Source organism: Populus trichocarpa, chromosome 6 (genome assembly GCF_000002775.5).
Source record: "Populus trichocarpa isolate Nisqually-1 chromosome 6, P.trichocarpa_v4.1, whole genome shotgun sequence".
In the NCBI taxonomy this organism is placed as follows: domain Eukaryota; kingdom Viridiplantae; phylum Streptophyta; class Magnoliopsida; order Malpighiales; family Salicaceae; genus Populus; species Populus trichocarpa.
In genome coordinates, this window is record NC_037290.2 from 7,172,123 (window position 1) to 7,185,453 (window position 13,331).

Consider the following 13,331-nt stretch of genomic DNA (forward strand, 5'->3'; position numbering starts at 1 on the left):
GCTGCTGCAATGGCAGCAAGGCTGCTGTCATTACAGCTCTCTCTTTCTCTCCACTCTTACGTTCTCACTCTTTGCACTCTCTACAATTCTCTCATTTGCTCTCATAAAAACATGCCTCTTTTATAGGCAAACATGGTGAGCATTGGTGGGACAAGGAAGCCTTAAAGCATGCCACCATTTGTGGCATTAATGGAGCAACCACTTGCTTAGTGGTGGGGTATTGCCACCAAATGGCAATATCAGGCTTGTTACAGCCGCTGCCGATTCCAGAAAGGCCTTGGGTGTCGGTCTCAATGGATTTCATTGTTGGTTTTCCAAAGGTGGATGGCATGAACACAATCATGGTTGTTGTGGACAGATTCACTAAGTATGCGGTGTTTGTCGCTGCCCCGACGGTGTGTACAGCCGAAGTGGCCGCAGAATTATTCTACCGCAACGTGGTGAAGTACTTTGGAGTACCTTCTAACATTATAAGCGATCGTGATGTGCGATTCACGGGCAGATTCTGGACAACATTGTTCAACATGATGGGAACAAGGCTAAAGTTCTCGACTGCCAATCACCCGCAAATTGATGGACAGACGGAAAGGATAAATGCTTTGCTGGAGGAATATTTGAGACACTACGTGACAGCGATGCAGCGAAACTGGCTGGAGTTGCTGGATAGTGTGCAGTTTTGCTATAATCTTCAAAAATCCTCGGCAACGGAAACAAGTCCGTTTGAGCTGGTTTTGGGAGCCCAACCCCAAACTCCTGCGGAGATTGCAGTGTAGATATCGAGTGGGAAGAGTCCAGCGACGTACAGGTTTGCGATGGAACGGCAGGAACTGTTTGAGCAAGCCCAAGATAGCTTGCGTAAGGCAAGGAAAAGGATGCTCAAATATGCCAATCAAAAGCGAAGATTGCTGGAATTCAGTGTGGGTGACAAGGTGTTACTCAAGTTAACTCCGCAAATTTGGAAGAAAATTGTGGGGACGATGAAGCACCGAGGGTTGGTGCCAAGATACGATGGCCCTTTCGAGATCATCGAAAAGGTAGGGGTTGTCGCCTACAGATTGAAGCTGCCCGAACGGCTGAAGCTTCATCCTACTTTTCACGTAAGTTACTTGCGGCCTTTTTATGAAGATCACGAGGATCCGAAAAGAAGTAAGTCACAACGAGCTCCTCCTACGATTCATAAACAATTTGACGATGGTATTGTCAAGATTATGGATCATCGTAGACTCGGCCAACATCGAAAGAATCGGCGGACAGAATTCTTGGTAAAATGGAAAAAAAATGAGGAGGTTTCGTGGGAAAAGGATACAGATTTATGGCAATTTGAGGACCAAGTACAAGACTACCTAACGTCTATTCCGACAAGGACGTCGGACTTTTCTAGTGGGGGTGGTTTGTTAGGGCTCTAGGCGCGGGGACGCGCCAACGAAAGCACACTGCCTAGAATTCGGCAGCGATGGACAGCGGCAGCCTTGCAGAGGCAGAAACGAATTCGGCAGGCAGCGTACGATGGTCTATGCGAGCTTGCGACTTAGCATGGACGTGGGGACTTAGATAATGGACCTTCTAAGTCAGCAGCTGACGCAGCAGAAATTGGCAGTGGGGACTGCCATGTAGACAGCCAGGAAATGGGGGAAGTGGCAGCTTCATGGGAGGCAGAAAGTGGGAGCATAATTGGGGTGCTCTCCGGGCCACTATGTCCTGAAAACATGGGATCATGGGTGAGAGGTAGTGCTCCACTATATCCTGAAAACATGGGATAATGGGTAAGAGGAAGTGCTCCACTATGTCCTGAAAATGGGGGGATCATGGGGGGGAGCCTGCAGCTCATATCTGTCTATAAATAGGCTGCCAAGCCTCTGTTGTGTAGCATGCGATTTATGTGCATAGCACACACACTCTTGTTGTGTAATCCTTTGTTGATGAGATAAATAAAGGTTGAGAGGGATTCTTGTATCCTCGGTGTGCTTGCTTGTGTTGGTTTCCTTGTTTACGACGAAGCTACTGTGAGAACCTCTTTGGGTGAGCGAAACACATAGTCGTAGGAAACACGAGCGAAAAGGTGAGGCAAGGCTTAGTCTAGTTGTTGTCGAAGAGACGATTGCCATTCTGAAGAAGGCAGTGACAAGCGCTCCTATTGGGGTAAGTTCTTCTAAACCTAAAGTGCCTGAACCGAAGTGTTTTGGTGGGGCAAGAAGTTCCAAAGAACTCGAGAATTTCTTATGGGACATGAAGCAATACTTTAGCGTTGCGAAGATCGGTGTGGCTGAACAAGTGGATCTTACCGTGATGTATCTCACGGGTGATGCGAAGCTTTGGTGGCGGACGAGAACTAAAGAGGACTTAAGTGCTGGACGTCCAAAGATTGAGACATGGGATTGTCTCAAGAAGGAGCTAAAGGAGTAGTTCCTTCCGAACAACACATCTTGGATAGCGCGGGAGGAATTGAAAAGGCTCAAACACGATAGGTCAATTCGTGAGTATGTTAAAGCTTTCAGTTCCTTGATTCTCGACATTGAGAATATGTCCGAGGAGGACAGGCTGTTCAACTTCATGTCCGGATTGCAAACTTGGGCGCAAGCGGAACTAAGGCGACATAACGTAAAGGATTTGTCCTCCGTTATTGATGTTGCGGACAGTTTGATTGATTTTAAATCAACTACTAGAGAGGGCTATACATCAACCTCCTTCAAGTCTAAGGGAAGAAACAAGGAGGAAAGAACGAGGAAGAAGTTCGGTGGGGGTGCATCGAGGGCTACTGCCACGGAGAAGGGCAAGGCGAAATTTATGGGTGCACAAGGTAAGAGTACTAAACCGAACTTTACTTGCTTCATTTGTGATGGTCCTCACTTTGCGAGGGAATGTCCGAAGAGGGAGAAGTTGAATGCTATTCGGGCTGGGGATAGCGATGAGGGGGAAGGGGTAGTTACGCACGTCAATCCTATGCATGTGATAAACTGCCTGGTAGTTAAATCAGGGGATGGGGCTGCCGAAACCCGCCCTGTCGATAAAGACTTGGCAAGGATTGATGCACTGCGGAAAGGGAAGTCAGGGACTACGGACAATCTAATGTATGTGAAGATTGGGATAAATGGCAAAGACGTGAATGCTATGCTGGATTCAGGCGCAACCCACACGTTTGTGGCAGATCGGTTGGTGAAGGAACTTGGCCTGCGGCTGAGTGACAGCCACACATCAATGAAGGCAGTAAACTCGAAGGCACAGAGGATTGCTGGGATGTCTTACGATGTGCTGATAACGCTGGATCAGTGGAGAGGTAAGCAGGATGTGCTGGTCGTAAGTCTTGATGATTACGATATTATTCTTGGCCTTGATTTCTTACGAAAAGTCAAGGTTGTCTTGATGCCATATCTCAATGGAATGATGATTGCGAGTGAGGGATGCCCTTGTTTTGTCCCATGCTGTAATGTCGCAGCTGCGAATGTTGTGAAAGGGGGGAAAAGCTTGGTCTCGGCAATTGCTATTGATAAAGCATTGCGGAAAGGAAGGGAAGTGTTTCTAGCGACAATAGTCGACGAGAAGGCAGACTATTGTGGTGAGGTGCCGAAAGAAATTGCTAGCGTGCTGCAGCAATTCGAAGATGTGATGCCGCCTCAGCTACCGAAGAAACTCCCGCCAAGGAGGGCCATCGACCATCGAATTGAGCTGGTGTCGGGGGCAAAGCCACCATCTCAAGCCCCTTATCGAATGTCGCCAAGGGAATTGGCAGAATTGAGGAAACAATTGGAAGAGCTGATTGACTCAGGGTTTGTCCGGCCTTCCAAGGCTCCGTATGGTGCTCCGGTTTTGTTTCAAAAGAAGGCGGATGGAAGCCTTCGCATGTGTGTGGACTACCGAGCGCTCAACAAGGTAACAATCAAAAACAAATATCTTGTTCCTTTAATTCAGGATTTGATGGACAGATTGTGTGGAGCCTCAATCTTTACAAAATTGGACTTGCGATCAGGGTATTGGCAAGTGCAGGTTGCTGATGGTGATGAGCACAAAACTACTTGTGTGACGAGGTATGGCTCATACGAATTCCTAGTTATGCCATTTGGCCTAACAAATGCTCCAGCAACATTTTGTAATCTAATGAATGACGTGTTATATGATTTCTTAGACAATTTTGTTGTAGTCTACTTAGATGACATTGTAATCTATAGTAGAGGCATTGAAGATCATGTAACTCATCTCTCTAAAGTCCTAAGTAGATTGAGAGAATATGAATTGTATGTAAAGAGAGAAAAGTGTGAGTTTGCAAAGCTGAAATTATGTTCTTAGGCCACTTGATTGGAGAAGGACAGGTGAAGATGGATCCACGGAAGATTCAAGCCATCGTTGAATGGTCAGAACCAAAATCAGTCCCGGAATTGAGGTCATTTTAGGGCTTGCAAACTAATACAGACGATTCATTGAGGGTTATAGCAAGAAGACAACTCCTCTCTCGGATCTTCTCAAGAAGAATCGAAGATGGGAATGGACGGTTGACTGCCAACAAGCTTTTGAGAAGCTAAAGACAGCGGTAGCGTCAGCTCCAGTCTTGGGGCTGCCTGATTTTGAGAAGCCATTTGAAGTGCATACTGATGTTTCGGATAGGGCTATTGGTGGAGTGCTGGTGCAAGAGGGGCATCCGGTTGCTTTCGAGAGTCGGAAGCTAAATGACGCGGAACAGAATTACTCGACGCGTGAGAAAGAAATGACGGCAGTAGTGCACTGCCTTGGCATATGGAGAGTATATCTGTTGGGGCCGAAATTTGTTGTCAAGATTGACAATGTTGCCAACACATTCTTCTGGACGCAGAAGAAATTGTCGCAGCGACAAGCTCGGTGGCAGGAATTCCTGGCCGAATATGATTTTGTATGGAAGCACAAACCGGGAAGCCACAATCAGGTTGCGGATGCACTTAGCAGACGCGAGGTAATTGCTACTGTTCTTGCTATTGTTCAGGTGGAGTCGGACATGCTGTGTCGACTTCGTCAAGCTGCGGGGGAAGACGCACGTACAAGAAACTGGTTGAGCTTGTACAAGAAGGGACAATACGGAGGTATTGGCTGGAACAAGACCTACTCTATGCAAAGGGGGGTCGAATCTTCGTGCCAAAGGGAGAGCTGCGGAAACATTTATTAATGGAGACTCATGATCCGCAGTGGGCTGGACATCCAGGTAGAGAAAGGATGGTTGCTCTCCTGTCACAGTGGCTTCGTCTCTTCCTCCTCTACACAGTGGTATGGTCAAAACACAATTTTAACAACTTTCATTTTTGAGCAAAATCAAACACCCCTTTAAACCATGTGCTCTGATACCAATTGTTGGGGATTCCGGCTCCCCCATGCGCGGACCGGGGGTGTACTGATACTTGCTCAAGGGAGGCTTAAGCACACTGACACAATATTTAACGTGGTTCGACAAATTGCCTACATCTACGGGAGAGAATCTATATTATTAGAGATTAGAGAAAGGATACAAAAATACATGTAAAAGAGGAGGATTACATCCACTCTACTCAACTCATCAACTCTCTTGCTGCACTTGCAGCTGCTGCCATTGCAGCTCTCTTTCTCTCCACTCTCTTGCACACACTCACGTTCTCTCACTCTTTTCTCTCAAATATAAGCCTCCTTTATAGGCATTTCATGGTCAACATGGAGGGGCCAATAGCCTTAAAGCATGCCACCATTTGTGGCATTAATGGAGCAACCACTTGCTTAGTGGTGGGGTATTGCCACTAAATGGCAATATCCTAACAAGATTTTGTCTGTGAGGGATTTTACATTCTGCAAGTTTTATTGGATCGACTGATTCCCATTCTTTATCAAAGTGAGTTCCTCTTTTAGTTGCATTGCATGAGTTTTTGACTTGATTGCATTTTTAGTTTTGTGATTTTTTTTATTTTTTTTTATAAATTTATTATAATTTCTTGATTCAAGTTAAGGATTTAACATGTTAAATTAGATTGATTCGGGTTGTATTTTTTTTATACTTTTTCTAATTGAATTTTTTTTTTAGTGTTACCCTTTAACACTGGATTAGTTATAAATGGGGCTTTGTAGATTTTTTTGAATTTTTTTGAATTTTTTAATTAAATATTTTTTAATTACGTTTCATTATTTTTATGATATTATCACAATCTCACGATCTAAGTTACGAGTTTGGCAGGTGACTCTATTTTTTTTTTATTGAATATTTTTTAATTAGGTTTCATTATTTTATTTATTTACTTTTGATGGAGTTATCATGATCTTAGAAACTGGGTTGCAGGTTTGATAGATTGACCTGAGTTGACTTTGTTCTATCTTCGGAATATACAACCCAAATGATGAGTGTCTTGCTGATATTGGAGATGATCCCGCTGTAAGTCCATGTATACTACACACAGAAATTTGATGGGCACTCTTCATGTTCCATTTCAAATTTATCAAACACAAAGGAAGATAGTGTATGGCTAATATCTGATTGTTTGAAGATTTGGTAATTGCAGCTTGACCAGTCGGAACAGAGGTGTGTTGTGAATGTTTGCCAGCCAGGAGATAACCTTCTTGCTGCTGGCTACTGCATGTATTCTCAGTGATTTTTGTGCTCACTATTGGAAAAGGCGTGTTCGCTTTCACCTTGGATCCAATGTATGGAGAATTTGTTTTAACTCAAGAAAATATGCAGACTCCAAAAGCTGGAAAGATTTATGCATTTAATGAAGGAAACTACCAGTTATGGGATGACAATTTAAAGAAGTACATCGATGACCTTAAAGACCCTGGTCCGAGTGGAAAGCCCTACTCTGCTAGATACATTGGAAGCTTGGTTGGCGACTTCCATCGGACGCTGCTGTATGGTGGCATTTATGGGTACCCCAGAGACAAAAAGAGCAAGAATGGGAAGCTGAGGCTTTTGTATGAGTGTGCACCAATGAGCTTCATAGTGGAACAAGCTGGCGGGAAAGGTTCAGATGAGCGTCAGAGAGTGTTGGATATCACACCTACTGAGGTCAGTTTAATACGCTTCATTCAATTCAAGCATTTTTCATTTCTTCTTTCTTGAGTTAATAACCGAGGCATTGTTTTCTTCACCAGATACACCAGCGTGTTCCGCTTTACATTGGGAGCGTGGAGGAAGTGGAGAAATTGGAGAAGTATTTAGCTTGATTAAAATGGGAAGAAAAAAAAAACAAAGCAAAGAGTAATTTTGTTCTGTGAAGCTAAATGTTATCATTGGCCATGGCAGTTTCTGAGGAAATGCGCTACTGGGTTAAGAACACAGAAAGTCAGTCGTGTCACAAATGTAAAATCAATTTTTTATCGCTTAAAAGTAATGGAAGATTGAAACTCAATGTTAAGAATCTATGTGGAACGCATGATAGCAGGCTTTCAGAAACAGTAGGATTATTTTATTGTTGTAAATTGAGTTACAATTGTTGATGCATTGGTTGGTGCCATTGCTTCTGTTGCACATAACAGAAGCTTCAGCTAGATAAAGTCATACAGCAGTCGATTTCACCTTCAAATATTAACATCAGTGAATAAAATAGTGGAGGGGTTGATCGTTGAACGTATCACATTTAAACTTTACGTCTTCGCCCGTATCATTAGAGCATCCGATGCCCCCTGACCAGTTTGGGTTTCCTATCACATGCATGAACTTGAAGTTACAAATCTCTAAAAACAACACAAAATTAATGATTATTGAATCATCTGCATCTGTAACTGCAGATTCTTCTACAACTGGAATTGTTACTGAAGATACCACTGTAACTGAAGATTTTGGGGCAACCTTGCAAGCTACCATCACTGATCATGCATAAGGAAAGAGGTCTGAATCTTGGGATTCAATCTTTATTGCCTACGTGAAATCTGCTGCAAATAATGGCAGCAGATATTGACCTTCTGTAATATATATACTGCTGATCCACGGCAACAACTTGCGATATTATAAGAACAAAAGGAAATCTGTGAGCACCAAATGAGATCAGGTTGTTGAAAGGCTATCATAAGTTCCATGTAACATTGAGGCCTGAGAAATCTCCTTGGAAACTCGAGATGAGATTGTCAAGGCATTAATTCTTTTAATAAACCCCAGTTGCACGTATTAGGGATAAAAAAACCCTAGTTTTTTTATAGAAGTTGGGCTTTATACCGTGGACATAACTAGAATATAAGATTTTAACTACTATAAATCAATGCAGAAAAAATAAGTCCATTACATGCAGTGCCAGTCATGTTTCAGGCTTGCACCCTGCAGGCACCTCCAATACCAAATGGGCTTAAAAGTAAAATAAATCTGTCGCGGAAAGGAAGATAAGTGAGAGCCCTGTAGCACACAGACACACAAGTACACCAATGTTTGAGGCCATTCCAACTTCCTCTTCACAAATCACCTTTTCTCCCTCTCGATCTTCCACTATTCCTCACTTTTTTCCTGTTAATAACCTCTCTAACCATTAGAGGCAATCATTTGGCAGCAGTTTTTGGAAGGAGTTCAATGCAAAGCTGTGGAAATTACAGCAGCTGAATCGGACATCAAAGAAGAGAAGAGAAAGAAGGGCCTGTACGCGCTTCAAAACTTGACAACTTGGCTATTGAAGAAAGAACAAGCTAATGTTTGTGAGTTAAACATTTTGTTAGTGAAACCATAGCTAATGTTTTTTAATGTCTAGCTGTTTTGCAATTGTTTAAGGTGAAGTGGCCGCACGGAAATTGTAGCAACAGAGGAAGAAGATATACCTGTTGCAGTTGAGGAAACTTACTCTGAGAACTATATTGTTGTGTTTGATCCAATATTTATATAGCATTGACTACTGGATCTATCTTTGGAATTTATGGCCCTGGCGAACAGTGGCTCTTTGACATTGATGATGATTCCACAGTAAGTTATCTGGTTTTCCACTTTCTTTAACAAAGGCAAGAAAACATGAGCAGTAGTTCTCAAAATGCAAATCCTTTATTTCTGTGCTTAATAGCCAATTCAAGGCATTTGCAATCTTGCATCAATTTATATCTCTTCACATTGTTCATCGCTTAAACCACAGCTTTAATGAAGCAAAACAAAGGTGCATCATCAACGTTTGCCAGCCAGGCAGAAAATTACTAGCTGCGGGCTACTGCCTCTATTCAAGCTCGGTTGTCTTCACAGTATCTATAGGGAAAGGGGTGTTTGCTTTTACCTTGGATCCCATATTCAGGGAATTATACTAACATATATCAAAATTTCGAAATCGGGTAAAATCTACTCATTCAGTTAAGGAAATTGTGACTCGTGGGATGCTAAACCGAAGAGCTGCCTTAGGCAGCCAGGGCCACCCAACGGCAAGCGTTACTCTGGACGTTATATAAGCTGCCTTGTTGATGAAATACAGAGGATGCTTCTATATGGTGGCATCTATGGAAACCCAAAGAAAAAGGACAGAAAAAATGGGAACTTAAGGCTACTGTATGAATGCACACCTATGAGTTATGTTGTGGAACAAGCTGGTAGAAAGCAACAGATGGTCACCAGAGAATCCTTGACGTCAAGCCAGCGCAGGCAGACGTTGCATTGCAGCTTTACCGCTTCATCTTTAGATTATCAATCACAATTTAAGAAATTGTGCAAGAAAACAACCGTGGGAGTGACAATCACAGAATATTATGAGCGCTAGGATCAGAAACTATGATTTGAATCACATTTCCATACAGTTCATAACCACAGAAACAGAAAGAACCTTGGGAATCAAATAACTACTGACACTTTGGATTAACTTTGTAATTTTGTGGCAGATACACCAACGCACACCAATTTTCTTTGGAAATTCAGATGAAGTGGACAAACTTCTTCAGTATCTTGCTTGAGCTTAGATATCTTGATTCTGCCCTTTATTCCCCTTCTTGCAGCATGCTTAAATACTTATGACATTTGAATGAAGAACTCTTACAGAATTTCAACCTTACATAAAATTGATGAGAGTGATCTCCATCAAAAACGTAAACTAAATGTCAGAAGAATTCAGCACTTCTTTTATCAAAAAGAATTCAGCATGTGATACAGAACTAAATTGTGTAGCATAGAATGCTTATGGCAATGAGTCTTGGCAGAGCAATCAACACTTTTGTGGGTATATTAAGAATAGTACATCAAACACAAACTTACATATGAGCTAAAAAATTGGGGTTTGGTCAACTGATAGACAAAAGCCATAAAGGATCCCGAGATTATAAACCTAGATTACTAGTGAAGAGGATTATGAATCTTCTGCAGTAAGTGCTGTACTGGTAACAGGTCAGTCTAAAGTGTCATTTGAATCTTCAAGTCAATCAGTTACTAGCCAAACAATTCTCCTGATTCAAAGAACTCCTCTGACTTTTAGCTGCAAATTGAGAAAAGGCCAAATAATTCAAGGGTTCCAAGAAATAGGGAAGGTAGCATAAAAAAAATTTAGAAAATACACAAAGCATGAAGCTGAAGTGATAAACTTACCAGGGCTTAAAATTCTTATGCATTTTGTTATAGACTTCACAGCTGTTATATCAGGACCTGAAAAAAAAATCACTCAATATATGCACAATGATGGATGCATTCTGGTCAATTATGTTGAGGAGATCATTCAGATTACCTTGCATGTGTATATCGTTTCCTGAAAACACCTCAGTCATGGTAGAGGAAAACTCCGACATGACTTGATCAGTCCCCAGATTACCATCCCTAGATTCATGTGATGACCTGTATATCATACGGAGCCAAAATATCAGAGAAAAGAAACCAAGAAAGGATTCATTGGAGTCAAAAAGACAATAGAGAAGTATTCGGTTATTAGAATATAGCCAAAGAAAACCAATACCCTGAAATGGTGTCTGTAGAAGCTCCCAAGGCTGGCTGGCATGGACAAGCAATTCCTTCACAATCAAGGTCTAGATCCACCAACAGTTCAGAGAAGGAGAAATTAGCCCCGAATACATCTAAGTTAGGCAAGTCTAAGTCAAAAAAGTCTCCATCCTTATCAGACTCGGATGTAGAGAACTCATTGTCAACTGGTTTATCCAAATTCACTGTTGCGTCAGAACCATCGAAGTCTAGCCTTCCTTTCACACAATCCCTCTTGCACATCCTCTTCAAGGTTGTCTTGACTGGTGAGGAAGAAGAGATGCACTGATTTCTCTCCATGGTGTAATACGTCATGTTTTTGAATGGGCTCACTGTAACTCTCTCTGATGTGATCACTGTACAGTTGGTAGGAGTGACCTGTTGAGGAGTATTGTTGCTACTGCAGTGAGCATTGGCAGAAATATCCTTTGGAGATGCAGAGTTGTCATTGTGAGGAGAAAATGATTGTGGTGGTGTATTGGGATTAGATGAACTAGTTGGAGGGGACGGTAAAGGCTGATGGAACAAACTCTTAGCCACATTGGATGCTAGAACTATTGGACCAGTGGGTGTGCAATTTTGTGTTGATGATCCAATCATTGGAGAGGGCTGAAAATTTTCTTGAGTAGTGGAATCATTATCAGATTGTTTGAGTGTACCTGAAGACATAACGAGTTATATATATAAAAAAAAAAAAAAAAAAAAAAAAAACAAATTCAAATTTTGAGAATAAGAAATGTGCAAGAACACGAATTTCTTACATTTACTTGGTATTTTCCTTGAGGCTAACTTGTTGCGAGACTTTTTAGCATCTGGAGCAGAGTCTGAAACAGCACTTGAACCCATTCGCTTTCTTGTTGATGGCTGATTGGTAATTGAAGACAGATTGATATGCTCCGTGGTAGTGTTCGAGGGTGTGGAGACTGGAAAGCAATTTGGTGATTTGTACACTGGACAACCTAGCAAGAGATGATCAATAAAGCACATGAGTAAATAAATTCCTAATTTCTGAATGTTTTCCTAGAGATTGTCTTCGTATCTTTGTTCTGCCTTCTCCAAGCATAGAGGGAAGAAGATGCAAGGAAATTCCTAAGAGGAGAAACCCCGAACCTTTTAGAGTAAGAGAATCCCTTTTCTTTCATTGTTTTGGAGAAGGAAACTTCTTTTGAATATTGATAGTAACACTACAGAAAACCAATAGCCTACAAAGAAATCCTTCAAAAACATGTCTTTAACAAATGCAGGGTACTTGTAATCTCTCATAAAGAGAATGATCAATTATCCAAATTCAGCACTAACTCATAAAAACTCACTACCATGGTCCGTGGAGACTGGAAAGGCTCAATGTGTGACAATGGCGAGATTAACATATGTTGAAAGTATTGGTGTTGGAGTGATTGATATGATTATTCCATAATTATTTATTATCAAAGGTTTGTCATCATTTAGCAAGCTTCATTTTAAGTAGCATACAACAATGGAATCCATCTAGGGCATTAGCCACTAAAACGTGATCCTTTTTCTTCTTAAAATTCCCAATTTGAGCACTGATTTCTCCACAAAAAAAAAAAACATTTACAAGATCCTGGCAAACAAACAAATTATTTTATCAATCTACAGTTAATAGTACAGTTAAACATACAATTCACAGACCAGATGAAATCAAGCAAATAAACTATATCCGCCATTTATATAGGCTTAAAAGTTGGGATCCCAAATTCGAACCACCAAATTCAGGTTGGCCAAAATAAAAAAACTGTAGCACGTTAACATAAAACATTCAAATAATCATATCAACATAATCATGCAAAGGGTTTATCGAGCTCACCTGCAGCTGAAGGGGATCCACGAAATGGATCTGCTCGAGGACCCATAACCGTAGATCTTGTAACAGAAGCCTGAATCATAGGTGTAGCTGCTGCTGCTGCTGGTGCTACGTTTCCACTAGCATTATAAGCATTCATCACTTGTTGCATACCGTGCAAAAGATTCTGTACCCTGAATTTCTCTTGCTCCAAACGCACCCTTTCTTGATCTAAAATCACCTTTTGCTCCTTCAAAGATATATAATCATTCAAAATCGCCCCCAAACTCAACAAAGTCTTCGGTGCCTGAGAAAAAAAAAACATTTAGATTATTTGTTTCTAGAATATCGATTACCTTTATAAAAAAAATAAAGGGGTACGTACCTCACGAACAGGAGATTTTGAGATGAGAGAAGAGGCTTCCGTCCTGAAAATGGAGCGAGTTTGGGATAAATTGTTGTCGGAGAGATATCGATCGACGATGAATGCGATTTGGAGCGGAGTTACTTTCCCCTTTCCAACAAGAGAATCGCTTTTTTTCGACTTGGATTTGTTTTGCTTCCCCATCTTTTGATTTTTCAGAAGGTGGGTGGGTGGGTGGGTGTGTGTGTGTGAGAGAGAGAGAGAGGGAGAGGGAGAGCGCGGGAAAGAGAGAGAGAGCGCGAAAGGAGGAGGAGGTAAATGAGATGGTGGGAGGG

The 13,331-nt window shown here is 41.7% G+C and overlaps 1 protein-coding gene across 1 annotated transcript; it reads right to left on the minus strand.

Moving 5' to 3' along the window:
• Positions 1 to 9,863: 9,863 nt before the first annotated feature.
• Positions 9,864 to 13,278, minus strand: LOC7468032 (uncharacterized). Its single transcript, XM_024603396.2, has 7 exons — positions 13,018 to 13,278; positions 12,657 to 12,939; positions 11,590 to 11,787; positions 10,806 to 11,487; positions 10,581 to 10,687; positions 10,445 to 10,501; positions 9,864 to 10,334 (listed from the first exon to the last, which is right to left on the minus strand). Exons 1-7 carry the CDS (start codon positions 13,198 to 13,200, stop codon positions 10,282 to 10,284), a joined length of 1,563 nt encoding a protein of 520 aa, XP_024459164.1. The 5' UTR covers positions 13,201 to 13,278; the 3' UTR covers positions 9,864 to 10,281.
• Between the last annotated feature and the right edge of the window lie 53 nt (positions 13,279 to 13,331).

Coding starts and splice junctions, on each gene's coding strand:
- LOC7468032 (XM_024603396.2), bottom strand. CDS start 13,200: ATGGGGAAGCAAAACAAATCCAAGTCGAAAAAAAGCGATTCTCTTGTT. Junction 12,940..13,017: donor CAAAATCTCCTGTTCGTGAG/GTACGTACCCCT, acceptor TTTTTTTCTCAG/GCACCGAAGACTTTGTTGAG. Junction 11,788..12,656: donor TGGATCCCCTTCAGCTGCAG/GTGAGCTCGATA, acceptor ATCTCTTGCTAG/GTTGTCCAGTGTACAAATCA.